General features: G+C 34.0%; 3 protein-coding genes across 8 annotated transcripts; all 3 read right to left on the reverse strand.

The window, feature by feature from the left end:
* Positions 1-1,785: 1,785 nt before the first annotated feature.
* Positions 1,786-4,339, reverse strand: LOC105638004 (Plant invertase/pectin methylesterase inhibitor superfamily). 2 transcript variants are annotated; one of them, XM_037637230.2, is made up of 3 exons: positions 3,941-4,339; positions 2,872-3,562; positions 1,786-2,764 (listed from the first exon to the last, which is right to left on the reverse strand). In XM_037637230.2, the coding sequence occupies exons 1-3, from the start codon at positions 4,221-4,223 to the stop codon at positions 1,990-1,992; spliced, it is 1,749 nt and encodes a 582-aa protein (XP_037493158.1). In that variant the 5' UTR covers positions 4,224-4,339; the 3' UTR covers positions 1,786-1,989. The 2 variants fall into 2 exon arrangements, with proteins under 2 accessions (XP_037493158.1, XP_012077095.1); XM_012221705.4 differs by having other exon boundaries at positions 1,786-2,687; positions 2,960-3,562; positions 3,941-4,328.
* Positions 4,340-9,092: 4,753 nt separating this feature from the next.
* LOC105638005 (putative invertase inhibitor) lies at positions 9,093-9,942 on the reverse strand. The gene has a single exon (XM_012221706.4). The coding sequence runs from the start codon at positions 9,764-9,766 to the stop codon at positions 9,200-9,202; it is 567 nt and encodes a 188-aa protein (XP_012077096.1). The 5' UTR covers positions 9,767-9,942; the 3' UTR covers positions 9,093-9,199.
* A 455-nt stretch (positions 9,943-10,397) lies between these two features.
* Positions 10,398-20,559, reverse strand: LOC105638006 (alpha/beta-Hydrolases superfamily protein). Of its 5 annotated transcripts, none has more exons than XM_012221708.4 (11): positions 19,401-20,556; positions 18,971-19,247; positions 18,601-18,786; positions 18,340-18,492; positions 17,470-17,898; positions 14,529-16,877; positions 13,153-13,358; positions 12,909-13,064; positions 12,119-12,353; positions 11,297-11,610; positions 10,398-11,081 (listed from the first exon to the last, which is right to left on the reverse strand). In XM_012221708.4, exons 1-11 carry the CDS (start codon positions 20,141-20,143, stop codon positions 10,787-10,789), a joined length of 5,343 nt encoding a protein of 1,780 aa, XP_012077098.1. In that variant the 5' UTR covers positions 20,144-20,556; the 3' UTR covers positions 10,398-10,786. The 5 variants fall into 5 exon arrangements, 4 of the variants coding, with proteins under 4 accessions (XP_012077098.1, XP_020536308.1, XP_020536309.1 ...); XM_020680649.2 differs by having other exon boundaries at positions 18,971-19,261; positions 19,401-19,563; XM_020680650.2 differs by having other exon boundaries at positions 18,971-19,209; positions 19,401-19,542.
* Positions 20,560-21,567: the final 1,008 nt, after the last annotated feature.

Genomic DNA, 21,567 nt, shown 5'->3' on the forward strand with positions numbered 1-21,567 from the left:
CGGCGATAATCTTTGTGATTTTTTGAATTTTGCTAGAAAATTATTATAACTCTTACGCTTTAACATTTTAATAACATTTATACCGTCGCTAAAATGTAATATAAAAATATAGAATCATGATTAAATCTGTATAAAAATATTTCATTTTGACAAAAGGTATAGTTATTACGGAAATATAAAATGCAGATTATAATTAAACCGTCGCAAAGTTCGGAAACTACAAAGATAATCTGAGCAAAATTTATAATAAATTTATATATTAAGCGGTTGTCACTTTTATAATCAGCTACGGCTTAATGGATGTCTTGATAACAATATTTAAATTCTGTCCATCACTAATATTTTTCGAAGAGACGAGTGAGATTGATGTAGAAGGTCTCACTTTTAATGAATACCCTTACCGCAGAAGCTAGCTTGCATTTGGTTATTAATATTCAATAATTAAGGAAAGCTGGGATTTTAAAAAATATAAATATAAAATTTATAATCTAATTCACTGAATTTTTTGAATCACAAATACATTATCCTAAGAGAAAGGGGAATTATAGAAATAGGAGCTAAAAAGCTAAATAGTAACCTCCTCTATTGAAATTATAGGCGTTTTGTTATTTATTTATTTATTTATTTATTATAATTGACTTCGATGAAGACTTGACAATCGTTTAGTTTTGCTTTTCTTTTTTGGGGTCCATTTCCTTAATAACCGATTATAAAATCAAAATGGAAGTCAACGTCTTAATACAGTGTCATCAAACATACATTAATGGAGACACGTAAGGTTAAACTTTATGTCTATTCTCATTAATCAACTTGTAATTCTACATTACTCCTAACCGACACCATTAATTTCTAATTTATATACTCATTATTTAGGGTTATTAGTTGTAACATCCATCTTAATTATATGCAAGTTTCAGATAAAAAATAAAAAAAAAAAAAAAGAAAGAAAACACTGATCTTACATCATGTAAAAAGACATGAAATATTTATATTTTATTAACCTTTGATTATCAATTTTTCTTAACTCCAATTTTATACATAGAAAGTCCATTGAATTGAAATAATAATGTGAATTACACAATATGATTAGCTATTTTTTTGAATAACATTTATTAAATTAGGATTAACTTATGTGATACGAAGGACTTGAGGAATTTTTTTGATAATTTAAAAAAAAAAAAGAAAGAAAAGGACAAGCATACTTAGTTTTTATACGATGAGGAGCACATTTATATATATATATATATATATATATATATATATATATATATATATATATGTGATGTTATTCCATTTTTCTCTAATTAATATAATCAAATAAAGGAATGAAATCATAATTAATAATCCATGTTGTGTATTAAATATGTATTGTTCATTTTTTATTTCCTTATGTGTACTGAAATATAACATTTGGGTGATAAAATCCATTATAAAGAAGTTTAGAAATAACATAATTTCCACGTCATGGTTTATGAAAAGAATTGAAAAAAATATTCACATATAAAAGCTTAAAACTTTCTTTGATGGCGATGTCAAAAGAAAGGTCTCTAAATAATTAATCAAGTATGTTTCTTTTTCTAGGGTTTTAGTGCAAGTATCCATCACCTTCTAATTATGATCATGAACCAACGGACCAATTATTAATTAAGAACAAAGAAAAAAATTAATAAAAATGAATGGTCGAAATTAAAACTCAAAAATTTTTTTATTAGAATTAAAAGATCAGTCAATTTCTAAATTAAAATCCAAAAGTAATTGTCAAATTTAACGTACTGACACATGTGATTATATGAATAATTAGATATTGGATATACAATATTATAAAAACCTAAGAGTTACAGTCACATAAAGCCTTGGCTTTATTTACGTACAACCAAATTAATAATACACAATTAAAATACCTTGAAAACAACTTTACCAGTGTGAGCAACTGTAGCTTTCATTATCATAAGTAGCACACTAATTAGTTAATTAAGTATAGTATAATTTTCACTTGAGGTCAGAAACGAAAGTTACTCCAGTAGACGGCAACCAAGAGGTTCCAGCAATAAAATTACGGACAGTAAATTTCACAGCCACATCAGCTCCGATAACATGAAATCCAGGCCAATTTACTCTGTTAGAAATTTGAGCTCCAGGGCCAGTATTCGCATACTCCGCAAAGTACAACGTCTTACCATACGATGCTGCTCCTGGCCACTCGATCCACCCTCTTGATGAAATAGCATCGTCAATATTCGATTCCATTATCACTGACCTCGAATATTGCTTCCAGGGCCTGCCTAGATAGGACTTAAAGTTATGTTTAACAGGAGAAAAATCTGAACTTGCTGTAATCCTGCAATTTTGTATTGAAAATCCTGTATTTTGTCCAGGATCTGATCTTCCGTTTGCTAAAATTACATTATAACTTTCGTGGCTGCTAGGACGTCGAAGGACTAAATAGCAGTTCTGAAAAACAGCAGCGGCATTGCCAAAAATGAAGTCTATCGTGCCGTAAATATCACATTCTCTGTAAAATTGACGGAGAGCAAGTGCATATAGCGTGTCTTGGTAGCCTGCGATGCTGCATCTATAAAGAACTGACTTATCTGATGCGATGTATAAAGCTAAGGCTTGTTCTCCTTGTGGTCCTGCTGTGTTTTGGAATCCAATATCTCGAGCTATGAATCCATCGCCTGTAATTGCTGCCCGACAAACCAAGGAAGAGGAAAATTTTAATTCTTGTTTTTCTGTTCTTTTTCTTACAGAGCCGATTGATATTCTGATAGGATAGACATTAGACAATGTATAAAGTTATGTACAAAAGCATGAAGAAGTCCAATTTCAAACTTCCGAAACCTGAAGTCTATATTGTTGGAAGAGTTTTACCTGAATATTGTCTTGGAGCTTGGAACTAGGGTGTGCAGACTAGAAGAAATGGACTTTAATTTAATAAATTTAAGCAGAGGGGACTTACTGAAAGTGGCGGTATCAGGCATGGAAGACCCACCAGCTACACTATCATCATTTGCAATGATAGTGGAATATTTACCTTCTCCAATCAAAGTAATACCATCTTTATTAGTTCGAATTTTCTCGTTATAAACTCCTGACTTCACGTAAATCACAAAACGACTCCCCGTAGCAGCCTTTATAGCATCCGTAATCGTTTTATAGTTGCCTGTTCCGTCTTTTGCAACCACAGCATTCGCCTTCACGGTGCTAGTTTGAAGTAGTTTTCTATCTTTCGCCGATACCCACTTAGGGAATTCTTTTACTTCTCCTCCTAAACGACGTTTTTTGATGTTGTTTTTAGCCTTGTTTGTAACTCTGTTGATAAGGGCTAAAGGATTGCTGGCCAATTCAGACAAATAATCCATTTTGGTAGAAATACGAGAAGTGAGGCCACCGGCCGGGAAACCAAAACTGTCGGCAGAATCTTTGCAGGCTTGTTGGAAGGTTAAGGCAGCACTTAACCACGATTGGACGTCGTTTTTGTTCTTTTTTGGTGATTCTTTTAGTGCCAAAAGTGACTGGTCTAGTCGTTTGAGAGACATCCTGATTAACTTTTCACAATAATCTGTAAATGCATAGTAAAAGTGGGGCTAGTTAGTTGAGAACATTGATGTAGACACACAAAACCCAATTTTCAGGCAACTTCCATCTAATTATCACTAATTAAATAAACTTTGTCTCCTTCTTCGGCTGATAATTTAATGAATATCGTTTTCATGATGCAGTAATTTAAATTACGAATTGAAATTCTGATTTTTTTTTTCAAAAAAAAAGTTCTGATAGGTCAACAAAAATACTTTGATTGAATTTTGAACTAACTAGAATCGACTATATAAATTACTATTTTTAATTTTATTTTATATTCTAGAAATCGTTGCAAAATATTAAAGAAAAAGAGAAAGGTATACATGAGATATCGAAAATTGATATGTATTATTATCACCTGTGACGGATTTGGGATGTTGAGCTTCTTGGACTTCCAACTGAGAGTTGAGTTGTGTTTTGAAGAAGGAAGTGGGCAGCTTAGTCTCTGAAATAGTTCTTTGAACAAGAGCAGGCACAATATGAACAGGGTGATCTTTTAACTCCATCAAAGTTTGGAGGCAAAGGGCAGGAAATCTAGTAAAGTTGCATTCTTTTTGGAAATTGGCATCCACAGAAGCACCTCTTGAACCTAGAAATTGAAACCCTAGAAGCCAAAAAACAATCAAATGTAGCTGTACCATATCAAAGAAATTAAATGAGCTTAAACAATAAGCTAAAAAGAGTTTAGCCAAAGGAGGGATTAGTTAATTTCAATGATCACTTAGCATATGGGGGACTAATATTTATAGCGAAGGAAAAATTCTCTATGGACACGTTTCTGATAAGTTTGAAGAGTGTTAGTTAGGTGGTCTATTTTGTTGAGCCTTAAGTCTTTTTTCTTTTAGCACAGTTGAATCTTGAGTCTTGACAAAGTACTAATGGTGCTAAAAATGTAACTGTCTCACTATCAAGGGCTGATACAGAGTGACATAAATCTCTTTCTCTTAATCAGAGATTTTAAGTTCGAGTCCTAAAATGAAGTCCTTAAACATTAAGAAAGAAACGTTTTGTTCCTCAGAGTTTAACTAAAAATATCCGCTCCTTTATGGGTTTGTTCGGTGAGAATCTGAATTAGTTGGTTAGTGAGATTGAACAATCACTATTAAAATTAAAAAAAAAATGTCCATGTCTTCTAGCCCACCATATGTATATATAATCTCTCTTTTTTTTTTTTTTTTTTTTTTTCTGTTGTTCGTCTTATTAGTCACTTTATTAACTTTGTCTTCCAGCTATAAGCAAGTATATTATTGTACATTTTTGTACTTACGTATCTCTCTCAATAGTCAGTATATATGCTCAGGAGTTGGAAATCGGTTCCTCCTATACCTACTTCTACAATAATATTTCATCTATTGTCTTTTTCTTTTATGTTATATATAGTTTTATTTGTAAACAAATAAATAGGAATACTTTTTTTTTCTTTGTGAAAATGGTTTTCTTTTCTTTAATTTAGCTTTAAGCCAAAGTTTTTGCAATTCATTTAAGTTTGTTTCTCTCCTTTAGTCAAACACGAACTTTTTTTTTTTTTTTAATTCATTGGAGACTTTTATAGGTCAAAATAACATTGTGGGCTACATAACAGGGGTAGCTCTTCCCTTGATTCACAAAATTGGTAAAAACAATTATGGTTGAGAGAACTCGAACTCGAAACTGCCTACTTCTCATATAAGTGAGAAGACCTACCAGACCACCACCTGATTAATAGTCAAAGACGAACTAGTGATTCATTAGAATAATCGAATTCTAATTAATAAATAAGATTACGTGTGAACCTACTTACTAATTGGACTAACTTTTGGGTTTATGAACATTTATTACATCCATTATTAATAATTCAAATACAAAGTATCTATCTAATAGTAATAGGATTAGAAATTCAAATTAAAAAAAAATCATTTCTTCTATATGATTTTTTTCTAAAACCATACTTAATTTACAAAAATTATTTTGCAGTAATTTTATTTATTACTCAAAAAAAAATATATAGTTTTTAATCCAAAAGCCATTATTGGCATAATATAGTGCCAAGAATCCAAAACGAGTAGGCTGCCTGAGAAATTCAGGGACCTTTCTCAATATTCTACACTAAAATTTTGGCATGCTATATTTTAAAATTAAAAAAAATATATTGAATTTGCCAATTTAAATTTTTATTTTTACCTTGTTATTTTTATACATTGCGTCCTCGAATATTAATTAGTTATATATATATATATATATATATATATATATATATATATATATATTATTGATGCAAGATGTTAATTATGTATTAAAATAAGTTTATCTTTTAAGTATAATGATCAAAATAAGATCATACACGTAATTAGAATTTAATTATTAGAAGAAAGACAATGAACTAAGAATTAAGTGGATTGACATATATAGATGGAAGTGGATAGAACGAGACATTTCATATTTGACATTTCCAACTCCAAATTCCTCTACTTTTTGCAAGTTGCATATTATTTCTCCCACGATGCATATCCCATCAAAAGACAGCTATCCAACCTTTTAAAATAGATATACTTTATCCTAATATTTAAAGATTTATTGCAATTGTACCAATTTGATTAAAATCACACCATTACTTTTCCTACTATTTTCGGTTACTAAAAGAAAAAAAGAGATTCAAACCGTTAAAACTTTATTCTTTTAAATGAAAATAGTTGTACTTAAGAAACTAGAAATGAATCTTTCGTTAATTACTCACCGTAAATTTGTTAATCGTACGTCACACCTTAATTTCAAAGAAGAAATTATGAGATTTCTTGCTATAATTCATTTAATCATACACCTTTCCTTAATTGATTTGACATAGTGGGAGTTGAAAGCGAGGTTAGAACAAAAGTACAACAAAAAAAACATTTCGAAATTCCTTGAGATAGTGGGCATGGAACTAATAATCCATAACTTGAAATTGATGTTTCTTATCATACAATATATAATAAATTTATTTTTCTTTTGTTTATTTTTGTGTTTACAATAATGTATTAACCAATTTTCACAACCTTAGAAATAAAACTCAAAAAAAAAAAAAAAAAAAAAGCATGTTAATGATTTGGATTTTGAATACAGATTCCAGTGAATTCTTCATAATTCTCCATATTGGAATTGTCATCATCGTAGGTATAAAGTCTAATCAACGTAAACGATGATAAACAAATGCAAATCCAAATGCTATGGCCCTTTTAAACAGTGTTAATACTGTTAAACTCATCATGCTTTAACACACTTGGCTTATAAATAAAAATTAGGAAGTGTTAAATCTTGATTTATTTATATCAATTTCAATCATCAGTCGCTTATAAACTCACGTCTATACGGACCCATAAATTTTAATATAATATTCAAATTTTATGCCGACATGATTCGAATTTTCAGACACATGTTCAAGCCGAGCAAACTGATTAAAAATATACTGGTAAGTGTCAATAAGAGTCATAATGATAGCCAAATGAAGGCCAGTGGGATTATACTTATAGAACATCTCACATCACATGCTATAAACTTTAACAAATATTAATAAAAGCAGCAGACACGATGGGGCGCCCTATGAGAAAGAAAAACTCCGACAAGACAAAAATAATACAAACTGTTACCTTGTACCTAATACAAAATTTGTTACTCTCTCTTTAGTTTAGAAAACATCTCTGTAAATCTCACTTCACCTTCTACTTTTACTACAAATTTGTTAATTTACATTTGTTAGAAGCATCCGGTAATTTATCCAGGCTTATATATATATGCAGTGTACTTAGTTAATAAGAATTAATTAACAGTTGGTGTGTTTTTGTTGAAGCTGACAACATTTTTTCTCTTCTGGGTTTGTTAGCAGATTCTGTATGAAATCTGCATGTTTAGAACTAATGGCTATTAAGACTAATTATGCGAAAATAAATAAAAAGATATGGCTTTTTTTTTTAAAAAAAAACGTATATATATAATATAATTACGTTGTGACTTCTTTATTCGTAAAGTTAAACATATTGGATAAAATCAATAATTTGCAGAATAAATTAGCGAAAATTTACAGATTACTGTTAAAAAAAAACAGTAAAGTCATCATTACAGATCCAACTGCTGAACGCTACGATCAATCACGGATGAATAATATTATTATAAATATAATGGAGATAAATATAATAAAATAAATGAATTATGGAGTATATGGGATGGGGTTGGTCTCATTGGTGATTACCGTTAGTGGAGGCGAGCAGATTGGACAAATTAATGACGAGACATAAGAAAAAAATAATAGCTATGGCTTTTTCCTTGCGGACAATGGCACGTGCCTTAAACAACAAACAAAGTTTGTTTAAATGCTTTTAGGCTGATCATAAATTGGTAACGAGGAATTTTACATTTTTCTTCTTTAAATAAAACGGAGGGATCCATCTTCGTAAATGAAACAAATATTAGTTATAATCCATTGAACTGAGAATACACGCGATTAATGCCAAAAGTGGAAAAAAAAAAAAAAGATGAAGTATAATTTGTCATGCATTGATAAAATTCTCACGGTTTTGTCTTGTAAGTGAAATGAGGAACTTTTCAAAAAATTACATGTCCTACGATTTCGATTAAATGAGTAGGTTTGACTTTGTATTTCTTCCAATTCTCTAAGTCATTCCACCAAAACACATATCTGATGTTTAATTTCCCTTTTTTCGATATATGATTTGATTTATTCATGTGTCCCATATTTCGCTTTATATAGCTCGCCTGCCATTCTAGAAGCTAGCCAAAAGTTTTGCTCCGCCCGTCTTCTTAGGATTGCTTTACCGGGTTAGGATGTCACATAGCAAATATTAACCAGTTCATAGCAAATTAACTGAACTACTTCTATACACCAATCTTTTGCAAACATGATGTGTCGTTTTTGCTGCATTCAGTAATTCTTAATTCTCGAAAAACTATAACAAAATATTAAATTTATATAAATGTTAGTCAAGATATTTCATTAAGGGAATTTATGCATCAAGTGGTATTTTTTTTTTTTCTTTTTTGTTAGCATAAACTCTTTACCTTTCATTGTAATTTAATTTTATATTTTAGGGAGATAATTTCTTACAATGAAATTAATAATTTAGCAATCAAATACTTGTTTAATGAAGTAATTTATCTTAATTAAACTTCAAATTCATTTCTTTCTTTATATCCATTAAACAAAAAGAAAAAAAAAAAAAAAGCATCTACCAAGATTAGGGATACAATATTATTGGGCGGTGGGAGAGTAGTAGAAAAGAGGAATAGGTCAAATTAGGTAAATGGTGATAGAAAAAGAGAAGTGTTGGGACTTTTTATAATCTTTGGCTAAATGGTGTTTCCACTACTGGAAATTTCTATTGGTTTGTTTAGAATCTTACTTAAAAACTCACATATCAATTTTCAAACAGAGTAGGACCAATCGCATTTTATAATTTTCAAAATCATGATTTTGATTAATTAATTTTATGATACCCTTAATTAATTTACTCGAGTCAAACGATAAGTTTTACAAAACAGGGTGCACAAGCAACTATATTATTTCAATTCAATAATCTCTAACCAAAATTTTAAACACAATTCACATTTTCCCAACAACAAATCAAATGGAACATACACTAGTACATAATCAACTTAAAAGATTGGAAATTGCCAGAAAGTTACTGCACAACTTACTGAAATACAAATTTCTATTAGCAAATGGAGATCCATAGCCACTTTCCTCAAATCCTTCTTCACAAGTATCTGAATCGGTCATTGCAGAGCTAACTAATGTCTTCAATGTATCTAAGGATCTAATTCTTAGAGCTTCAATTGCCTCTTGAAGATCTTCAACAGCATCATTATATTGCTCTACGCAGTCACTTAAGCAACTAGAGTTGGTGTCATTCTTACTGGTTTTAGTCTTTAGATCACTAATGTGGGTTAATGTTTCCGACCCATATGCTATGCTAATATTAAGTGCAATATTAGCTAGCCCTCGTAGATCTGCTGTTTTGCTGTTAGGATCAGATCTTAAGGAAAAGACGCATTCTTGATAGTAAAGGGTGTGGTTGCATGTAGAAGAAATCAAGTCTTTACTATTGTTTTCTTTGGAATATTGCAATCTTGAAGAATAACCTAAGAAAATGAAATAACTCATCAAGAATAAGTAATTAGCTAATGAAAGAGAGGGCCTGATTTTAGATGAAGCCATCACTATTTCTTTCTATTTGTGTGTAGGGTTTTTCGAGAAAGTTGCAACATGAGAGTTATATATTAACCATTGTATGGAAATTGAAAAAAGAAAATGGGAGAGAGACAATCTGGTTAGGATTCAAAATTGAGAGGGTTCAGTTTTGTCTTAGTGGCAATCTTGATGTCTTCTGTTTGTCTGAATTGATGAGTGAATTTTAATGTTTGTGTGGCATTTAGTGGCTGTCCTTTGAATCACGAATAACACTTTTATATATAATTACAGGAAGTTAAAAACAGATGTGTACTTATGAAATTGAATAAAGATCCAATGTATATACATAGAGACAAAGTTTCCCATTAACCGTCTATCTAGGCCTGCACAGGAATTGAAGAACGATGCAAATAAATTATGTCCTTAATATGTTAACTTATATTCACAGTAAAATCTTTGAAAAAAAAAAAAAAAAAAAACACACCAACTTAAAACCATATATTAATACATTTTGGTTTTGGGTAACATGTACAATGGAGCTTCCAGCCCAGCCCAGGTCCATCCATATTTATCAAGTATATAAAATATATTCCTCAACCAAAGTGCTCAACTCTTTAAAATAAAACCATCAATCAGATATTCTTACGCAGATGTTCAATAATCAGAATTGAAGCCGTTTTATGTATTGACAAGCAAAATTGAAAACTTGACAAGTACAATTCATTTTCCTATTTGCAAAAATGCTCTGCTCTCTCTGCCTTTGAGATCTATACCAGCTATACATCAAGACTTATCCGCTACATCAACTATACATGAGACTCCTGCTTTTCTATTATTTCCTTGTAATTTTCCCTTTCCTCCTAAATAATGAGAACCCATATCCATCCGTTTTTCAAATATTTGGGTTTACAAACAACACAACAGCAGCTCCTCTTTTTCAAACTTCTCTCTCTGAGTCATTCTGATATTACACGTCCACAGAAGAGCTACTGACCAATTCTAACTTTAACCATTACTTGAAAAAATCTACTTTAGTATTGAAGGGACCTATTCGGGTTTTTCCCATTTCTCTAGCGGCCGCCTCGGGTACATGATTATTGCCAACAATGAAGAGAATGCAAGACCAACTATCCCGCTGAAAGGTTGAAATGGGTGAGTCCCCGTTACCCACAGGGGATAGTTGGATGTATAGGTCAATAGGCCGCTTGTTTGCAAAATAAAACTTGAAGCCATTATCCCTGCACGCAATCCAATTGGAATGGAAAGGCTACCTTGGCTTCTTTGCCGAAATCCTGCCAGAGCTAAAGATAAAAGCCAAAGCCCCGGTATTGACCACAGTGACCTAAAAACCAATCAGAAGAAAAAAGTTGACTGTGATGACATGTCAATGATATGTGGAGTGGGAAATAAAAATTTATCTACCATGAATAGTAATAACGTTTGTTGAGTAAAAGGAAAATAAAATGAGAGGAAATGAAGAATGTGCCTTGTAATATAATGCTAACTGCGAAGAGAAAAAGGCATTATTATTTTTGTTATTGTAAATGAAGAAGATACCTCTGGAAAAGAGAGAATGCTAGCCCTGATATGATAATTCCTTTGTGATAACCGAGATCAATGGCAATTTCTTCAGGCAACCATGATCTAAAAAGCAGTTCTTCAACAAGTGCGACACCAGTGGCTGTTACGATTGCTTGACCAGCCAGCATAATTACCTTGCCACATACTCTCAAAAATGCCATGGCATCTAACGAAGATGCAGGATGACTTGAAGGCAACGAAAAACTCACACAGCCCACCAAAGCATTGACAGACTGTATTGACAAAACAAGCATGACTCCTCCAATGGATCCCAGCAAAAAATTTTGGATCTGCAAGAAGTGGGCTAAACATTAAACAATCATCTCTAATCTAAATGGGACCTCAAAATATTCATCTATTTTCAAGACATGAACTCACTGAGAAGAAAATATGAAGAAGATAATTGCAAAATCAAAATGCACTCATAGGCAAATAATATAACAAAGTATAAAAAATGAGACAAAAGTGAAAAGGAAAAAGAGCTTCAACCACTCTTGATGACTAGTGTATTACAAAACACGGGAACACAGAATATTTTGACCCCTTTTCAGCAGCAAGCGAAGACCACACAACAGGAAAGGACCATCGGATTTACCATTGTAAAAAAACTTCAATTGCCATGGAGAAATGCACACAATACATTCATTTCTTCATTCACAGAAGATAGAAGTTGCCACTCTTATTGCCATTGCCAGACAAGACCAGAAGTTGTGAGACAAGAAGCAAGAGTGGCTGAACTATCAATCTTAAGCTCACCTAAAGGCATAAAAATCAGAAAAATAGGTTACAACCATATACCTTAGACGGTTTTGCCAAATCCAATCCATATTCCTCTAGTGGATCCTTATACCCTCGAATTCTTCTGCCCCATAGCATAACAAGAATCATAACGGCTGTATAGAGACCAATAATGCTAACAAGCTCAGCAAATCTGGAGGGATTACTTGTCGTCCAGCTCTGCACAAGTGTTGGAAGCAATGGAACAATGACTGGAGACCATAAAACAAGCACCATACCCAAAAACCCAATAATCCTGATAGAAGAAATAATAATTGAAAGAGATTCAGTAAATTCTTAACATTGAAACAGATTCATGAAACTCTTAACATTTTCAGTCCTAATAGATTTAGCAAAGCAAAAAGAACATGCTAACCAATGAATTTGCTTTTTCATCCACTAGAACAGAATAAGATGGGAACATTTATGGGTCAGAGTACACTAATCAAGGAGACATTGGAATACAAATTTCTCCAAAGTCACGAGTGGCTAAGAGGTGGAGAAAGATATTAATGGAGTGCAGATGCTGGGATGCTAGATAAATACGTTTGAATCTTGGCATTCCCATGATTACCAACAGAATTCCTGCCAATAGGTCCTCTTATACAGACAAATGATATATTCTATCACTTTTGTTTTTTCTGGCCAATGTTCGACAGACATAGTCTTGACTATTGCCTGAACCCTTTCATTTGGTCATCAAACTAACCACATGCACGGAAAAAGAAAGGTTTAAGGAAAACTAAAGAACAAAAGGAGAGAAGAGAAGGAAAAAAGGTGGCATGGAAGAACATTCAGGAGCTTAGATTACCTCTGGTACAAGGGGCACTCAGCCATTCGTAGAAATGAGATAAGCCTGTCAGTCAAACTCATCGCACCACGAATGCCAGCCCAAAGCAAAGCGACTTTACCAACCAGCCTCAGCAGGCCACCCTTTTGTCCCAATTCTGCTAACATTGCAACCAGCCTGTTGATATGGAAAGTTCATACAAGTTTTATTAAAATATTTAATATGCCAAGTTATGCAACAAATGAATATAGCTATAGTTCAAGACCTTTCTTGATCCACTTCACCATCTTCCTTCATGGGCACCACTGGACCAGCAACAGACATAGCTTTCTCAGCAAAGCTAGCAACTATGTTATTCTGGGTTTTCTCAGACATTACTTCATCTACCTTGTCAACTGCCTTAACATGATTTACTTGTTCCTTGAAGGACTTCGATGGACTTTCTGCAGTTTCCTTCCCTTGGTCTGGACTCTTCAGTTATAAAAATTCCAATTAAGCATTAAAAAGCACACATATCCCAAAGAAAATCAGAAAAGGGAAAATAAGAAACAAACAATTTATAAACATGAATATAAAAGTTCAGATTAAAATTCAGTGAACAAGCCACTTGTGAACATAGAATAACATTCAGGAGTATTTGTCAAATCCATATAGGAGAGGATTCCAGATGCTCCTTAACAGGCATACCATACTTCTTCTCACCTTTTTCTCCTCGATTGATGGGTCATTTCTAATAGTTTGCACTCTGAAAGACTCTCTATCATACAGTTGATTTTACAAAGCACCATGTTACTTAATCAGGGTGGTGAGCGTATGCACATGTGAGTGTATACACACACTGACATGCAAATGTGGAAGTAAATTGTTAGAGTTCAAAAGAATTAATAATTTCTTAAATGGTCCCTTCTGGTCACGAATCAGACATGTATTGAATGTTCACGTGTGTGCTTTTTCAAAAAGGAGTTACAAACCATTCTCACATGTCTTTCAACTGACACACTATCACTTAATCAGAGAGGTGAATGTGATTAAATATTAAAACATAAGAAAAAACAAAGAGAATATTCAAAACCTTAATTAGAATAGACTTGAAAGTATATATTGTATTAGACAAATGTATGGGTGTGATTTGTTAAATTAGCTTATCCCCACCAAATTTTGTCACTGTTGTTTCGGATTATTATTATCCTTATCCATGCTAACTTGCTAGAAAGATGGCTACTTCAGACATTTGATTTCTCAGTTCAACAGAATAACATCCAAAAATGGGAAAGGAAAAATATGAAAGTGAGCAACGAGAAGAAGCAAGAGAAATTTTTAGGTTTGATGTGTGGTAAGCAATGGTAATTTAAAAAAAATAATTGTGCAGTTTTATTTTTTTTTTTTTCACATGAGAACATATATTTGCTGATCCAAAACATTTACAGAGCCAAATTCTGACAAGGAGATCCTAAACTCCAGGCAAATTTCAAACAGAAGAGTGAGCCACCTTGAGCAACAGAGATGTACTTATTTAAAGAACAGAGATGTTGAGTATCACACTTGCATAAGCCTCTATTTCACACAATATGATCCCAAAGAGGTAAGCTTAAAGAGAATTTCATGAAAAGGAAAAAAGCGTGTAAATAGATTTATTAGTACCTGCTGCTGTACCAATAAAGCAGATGCTCCAAGGGCCGCTGTTACAGCCCCAACCATGACACTGTCTTTATTTGTATATTTCAATTCAGATTCTTCCCCTTCTCTGCTCCTTCTACTTGTTGTGTTAGTAGTTTGATCAGTTTTGTTCGTAAGCTTCTGATCGCCTTTCTTTATGCCGGACTTATCTAGATGCTTTTCCCCAGATATTTTAGATTGTTCATCGAATGTCAGGCCATTATCATGCCTGGTACCTACATCAAAATATTTTCTCAGAGCAGCTAAGCTAGAGCCTATAACAACACCAACTGGCAACACTCTTCTCAGATAACTAGTGTCCAGAACAGCAGAAGAAATGGCCCTAACTATATGCTCTCCTTGCAGAGTACCAACCTTTTCAGAAGTACGTTCAATGCTTGAGCTTTTACCTTGCAAGCGTAACATACCCTTGTCCTGTCTAATTGCCAAAGCCACAGCATTTGCCACTTCCTCGAGATCTCTAGCAAGGTCAGATTCCATTTCTTTCATGCTTTCTGCACTTAGCTTGCGATCAATTTCAACCCTCAGAGCATCCAATATAATAAATTTCACAAACTGCATCACTTCTTCCAATCTATGATTCCTATTTTCAACATTTTCATTAAATTTATCCACTCTGTCATATCCTCCAACAGGTTCTTGTTGTTTTTCAGTATCTAATACTACATAAGACGGTTCTATGTAGTTGTCTGGATAATTCACACTTGGACGTGAATGGACCTGATCCATTATGTTGGCACCATTATGATTGGTAACATCTTGAAAAGTTTCACCGATATTTCCTGGTTGCTCCAAAAGCTTCCATTGACCTTCTTCAGGGAAATAGTCAAGCAACAGAGCGGTAGTTGAGTCTACATCAAGTGGTTTTCCATTTGGTACTTTTGAGAGAAGATATCTGCGCAAATATTCATTCTGTAGATAGTCCCCATATGGATTTGCAGTTACATACAGTGGAATGCTATTTACATGTCTATCAGCATAATCGGCCAAATACTTGCCACCAACTAATACATTCTTATTTCCTTCATTATAGTTACTGGAAGTATTTCTCTGGGCAACATTAGTACCAGTCTCACCGTGCAAAATAGGATTACCGGTGGATTCCTCTACCCATCCAGTACTCACAACATTCTGTGAATTGACATCTTTCGCTATGTGCTTATGTACAGGAGAATCCTGTGAAATATCAGGCTGCATAGTCAAGTCATTGTCACCATTCATTCTGAATATGCGGTCATCCGTGCCATGCTCCTTCCTAGGTGTAGAGTCAAGTGATTCATCTTCAGCCTCAACATCATCGAGTTTATTTTCATCATCTTTCCCCTCTTCCAACTGAGATATCATCTCTTCTATGACACCAAAAACACTGTTAACAGCCACTTGGGTGGAATCATCCATTCCCGTTAAGGCATCTAATGCCTGTGCGACACTGAATGTAGGGGAATTAGAATCAGATTCAGTCAGTTTATTATTGTCAGGAACAGCTTGCAATGTTTTGCTATCCCTTTTCTGATCATCGTTGCCATCCCTTTCCATTGGTTGGGAGTCAGGAGAGGATCCTGCAGGTGAAGTTGCTTCTTCAGTCGCATTGCTTGAAACTATCTTACTTTGGTCGGTCAAAGAATTTGGCGTTTTCTCTTCATTTTTCTGGTTGTTACTCTCGCTTTTTATATCTAGTGGAGGGGTTCCACCATTCTGGTCCACCTTATGCTCATCAACAATTGCTTCCTCAGTGCCACTAGCCTTTTCAGTGTGGCTGGAAACATTTTGCTTACTGCTGGCTTCCAATCCCTTTTCACCGCTGCTAGAGGATGAAGTAGCTTTTTCTTTGACAAGTTCATCACTTTCATGATTATTTCCTGACACATTTATGCCCTTCTTAGGAGAACTGTGAGTATCACCTTGTTGACTGCTCATTGTTTGAGGCTGTCCTGAATCACTTGAGTTGTGCAAATTTTCTGAAGAAGAAAGCTCTGGCTCCAGCCCAGTAACAGACTTGTCTGACCCAGATTGATTGTTAACAGATACATCTGCCACATCATCATCCTTTTTTGTCCCTTCAGAAGAATGAGAATCTTTAGGCACAGATTCAACAGTTGATTCTCCTCTGCCCTTTTCCTGGATATTGGACTTAAACCCTGATGACACAGCAGGAATTTTACCAATGCCTAGAAGTCGATCAAGTTTTAAGTTTGTGCGTTGAGCATGCAGAATGCCTGAAGCAACAATTGTAAGCTTTTCACGAACATCTTCGGGTACAGCATCTTGCAAAGCTTTCATAAGTGTCTCTCCTTGACCCACAGCAGTTAAGACCTGAACACAAGTGCCACATAAGTCTCCTACATTGGTAAAATCAGGTAAGCAACTTTATGAGCAGAAGCCCAAAATATCTCCTAGAAGCAATTTAACCGAAACAATTCCTCTAAATGACATTTGCCAAGAAGCAAAAAGCAAACATATTTCAGATCGTTAGGAAAAAGCAAAATATAAAATCAAATAGCTAATGCATATTAATATAAGGCAATGACTTCTCCCATAAAATGTTTAACCAACTGCAGTCAAATGTTTAATTACACTGGCTTCTAAAGTTTTGGTCCCTTTCTTCTTAAGATGCATAAGGGGCTCCTTTCTTTATAATCACAGAACATAAACTGGGGGTGTCTAACAGACAGCCAACTAAAATAAATAGCATAAAAAAAAAAAAAAAAGAAGAGAAACACAAATAAATTTTCCATATCTCCCCAGGAAACGACTGTCTACAATTATGAAAGATTTATTGGCATTTCATAGAATAAACAAAGTAAGGAAATAAGAAATTGCAAAAATTCTTGAGATACTAAAACCCAAGCATGATAATTGGCATACTTAAAATCTGTAGCATTAATTGAAATTCTCAGAGTATTACCTTCTTCTTTTCTTCTTCTTCTAGAACACCAGGCATGGTAACATCAAGCATGTTCATTACCACCTCTGCTGTTTGCAGCACCTCACCCCTTTCAGTATCTACAGGATCAGCTACCTCCTCTTCAACCAATTCTTTATTAATGGAGCTAGTCTGGTTCAATGTACCATTTCCCACTTGCAAATGCTCTTCAAATGCCAAATTTTGGTGTGAATGTTGTCCAGATATTGATTTGATGGAAGTATTGTTATCTTCAAGAATCCCATTAGCGTCAGTTGCAGCAGCACCTAAGAACTTATCAAGTTTGATACCTTTACTAGATGCCCTGCCTTCAACAAGAGTTAAACCTTTTGCAGGATTGAATGAAATATCTACATCTTTCAGAAGAGGATGGCGACCCTTCAAGAGCCCAAGCTCCACCGCTGAGAGCCACTACAAGAACAATATTCATACTAGTTAGCATACCCCTCGCAATATGCAAAATTGAATTCTGCCAGAGTCTTCAAGCAAAATAAGGGGAAGAAAATGGTTTCTACATTTCTACGTTCCTGTATTGACTACATTCATCAGAGGTCAGAATTCAGAAGTATATGGTTAGTTCATGACCTGACCAGGACCACTAAACTTTCATGAAAAGAAATATAAATTACATTCCTGTTTATAATATAAATAAGAACATTGTAATTGACGGCTGAAAGGAACTAAAAGTATTTATTGTATGATAGACATTTATCTAAACTCATAAAAAAAAAAAATCTTTAGTGTTAAAGAAACCTCGATTTCATGGGAAGAAAACTCAGGCCAAAAAATTTGTTAGTTTCAGATCCATATATGAATCTTCTGCCATTGGAAAAGAAGAGGACAATTCATCACCTCAACAGTAAGATTCTGGCACCAGGATACAGCAGCTCTGCCACTTGCATTAATACTAGATGACACACAAGAGCATAGAAGAAGACTTGTAAATGGATTTTCTGCAATCGAACTGCGTGGAATGGAAAATAACGGCACTGTGCCATCATCATTCTGAAATTTTTACCAAATTAAAATTGATTAGATGTTTAAACATGCAGTAAATGACAAATGGCATGCATAATTCAGAGCAATAAGATAATAGGAACACAAAATACATACCTGAATAAAAAGAACAGGAATCTTAACATTCCCAACCACAGCCCTTGTGCTAGATTTTAAATAGAAATCTTCTATTTCCTCAAAACCATAAGATACCATAGATATTGCTTGTTCGAAATCACGAACAGATTTTGCCATTAAAGCCCTTTCCACATCAAACCCTTTTGCTCTCCCTTGAAATAGTTCCTACAGAAATAATTAAGTAATAGTATACTTATCACCATAAATAGATAATCACATACCAAACGGATGACACAAGTTGAAGAACACAATACCAAGCATTTCATCTCTCTGAAACTACAAAATATTGTATTCCCAAAATATACAAAGCATCCAGATCCTAAAATGATAAAAAGTTTAAATCATCAACCTTATTAGCTTTCAGGATATCTATCAGCCCAACAGTGAGTTTCTGATCCAAGGCAATGTGATAAGGAGAACATCTTGTAGCCTCCTCCAAATCAAATGGATTATTAATGCATGTGGCAGCTGTAAGGGGCGTTCTCTCGCCAACTTCTGCCAGATACTTTGTCAGCATGTTTGCACCATATCCCCAGCCAACACCCATCAGGGATGTCCATGGCCTTGCCTTATTGATGAACTGTACAGCTGTGGAGATATCATCGCTGTCAGCAGCTGTAAATAACCTACATAAATGAATCTGTTAAGAAGCTCTACTATCAGCTTCTTTTTCTTTTCGTTTTCTTTTCTTCTATTGCAATCTCCAATTATACTAAAAGTAAAACGGTCGATAAAACACTAAAACAACAGAAAATAACAAGTGCAAAAATTTCACATACCGTGCAGTGGTGAGTGGGGAACCAGCACATCCTCTAGGATTCATAACAACCGGAAAAAACCCTCGGCTAAGCGATTCACATACAAAAGACCTAACATTCTCACTCATGCTCCCTTGAGCTGTTCCAGGCACAAGCAAAAGGGTAGTATCCAAACCATGCTCCTCTCTCAGGTCTAAATTCGCTGGCCAATCAAGCGAAATAACCCCACCATCCTCAGTACTCAAGCAAACTCTCTGATACACCAATTTCTCTTCCAAACAACCACCACTGGCCCCGTCTTTCACCTGAATCCTCCCACTATTCAGTTTTACAAAGTGCCTTTCCTCTTCAACTAACCTCTCATTCAAATCCTCTAATAACTCACCTCCTTCAAAAGATATCGAAGGACAACGCAGCAATACAAAACGGTTAAACGGGGTAGGACTAGAGAACAGAATCCACTCACCAATATCTGAAGTAGTAGAAGATTTACTTGACTTGAATTGCGAAAGATATAGAGTTAAACCAGAAGCGAGACCTAGGGCCGGCGGGATGAAATCGATTGAATTCGAGGAAGGAAATTGAGATAGGAAATTCTGGAAAGGGTCTAATAAGTTGCTTTTGAGCGTGAGATTCCTGGTGGCGATTCGTTTGATACGACGGCGTCTGTAGGGGCGGAAATGGCGAACTATTAGGATGGGGTGTTTGGGGATGAGAACAGGATCGGTATATGGTGGTTTAATGTGGAGACTGTAGGCGTTCATTTGAGGAATTGATGAACGTTGACAGTGGAATTTGATTTTGCTTTTTTTTTTTTTGCTTTTTGTTTTTCCTTATTTGGGTTATTGGATAGATAGTGAGCGAAGAGATAAGACAGAGACCGGAAAAAGTACAGTAACAGCGAAATTCTTGAAAGAGAAATGAAAGGTGAGGGTGGTGGTGTAGTAACCGTGGTGGGGCTTTTCCAGTTTACCCGCGAAGAATAAACAAATGGTTGGTTTCGGTTAGTCTGGAGAATGGATCCAGTCAGAGTGAGCGAATTTTGAAAAAAAAATTATTAATTTTTTTACCATTTTGTCAGATTTTTATGAAGAAGAAAGCTTTCAGGACTTCTGTTGGACATAACGTTTCTGTAGAGATTTTGATAGAGGAAGCTTTTAGAGTAATGCAATAATCAATTGTAAGAAAAATGAACATGAACGACTTATTATTCTAGTCGTTTGGCTAATAGACTGAAAAAGCCCATTACAAGTCCTAAGCAGTGAGCAGAACCAACAAAAAAGTTTCAAATGAAAGGAGGCCGAGTAAATTTGTCTATCAAGCCCATGATCCGTAGTCCATGTTATCCGTAATCTAATGATGGCTGAAAAGGAGAAATCATTGAACGGGAAATCCGCTAAGGCCCAACTGTAAGATAGAGCCCAAATCAATTAGGGCCCAAAAAATAAAATTTAGGGCCGGCATTAGTTTAGCAGCCACAAGTGTAATTTTGAAGTTGAGGCATAAATCACAGGTCATAAATGATAAATCATTGTCATTTGTCACTGTCTCATAGTCCCATTAGTTTTCCATGGTCAATGGTCAAGATCTGTTTGTTGGAAAATCAAAGAGGTAAAGTAGAACTAGAGAATGTGATTGGTCTATTTGTCGCACAATCTATCTTAATTCTCATTAGTTACTATTATCTAAATTAGCGAAGGAATTAAATTTAATGTGGTTTATATTAAATTTTTTTTTTTGAATAAAAATCTAATTAATTTGACATATACTATATTATCTCATGAACTAAAAAAATGATACAAAATGTATTTTTATGCTTCTTGTTTCTAATGATAGAGCATGTTTCTAAGGATTTGGCACGTAATCCAAAATAACAATGAAATAAGAAATTATAAGATTATAATTTTATTTAGGAAAATAAACAAAGATTGACAAGTATCAAATAATTGGAGAGCGGCGGGCCTGACAAAATTAACACTAAGCACATGATCATAAAACCTTGATAATGCTTAATATAAATATTAGAGATCTAAACTTGATTTGCTTAAGCACATGATTAATTTTGGACCCATGAAGAAGACAAGAACTTAAAAAGTGAAAAAAAGACAACAATTTCTTATGGTCATGTCTAATATTATTATGTCTGTTACATAGAGACATCTATAGTCTATTCATTAATTTTTATTTT

This window comes from Jatropha curcas, chromosome 8, assembly GCF_041381405.1.
Source record: "Jatropha curcas cultivar XTBG-Jc1 chromosome 8, XTBG_Jcur_1.0, whole genome shotgun sequence".
In the NCBI taxonomy this organism is placed as follows: Eukaryota; Viridiplantae; Streptophyta; class Magnoliopsida; order Malpighiales; family Euphorbiaceae; genus Jatropha; species Jatropha curcas.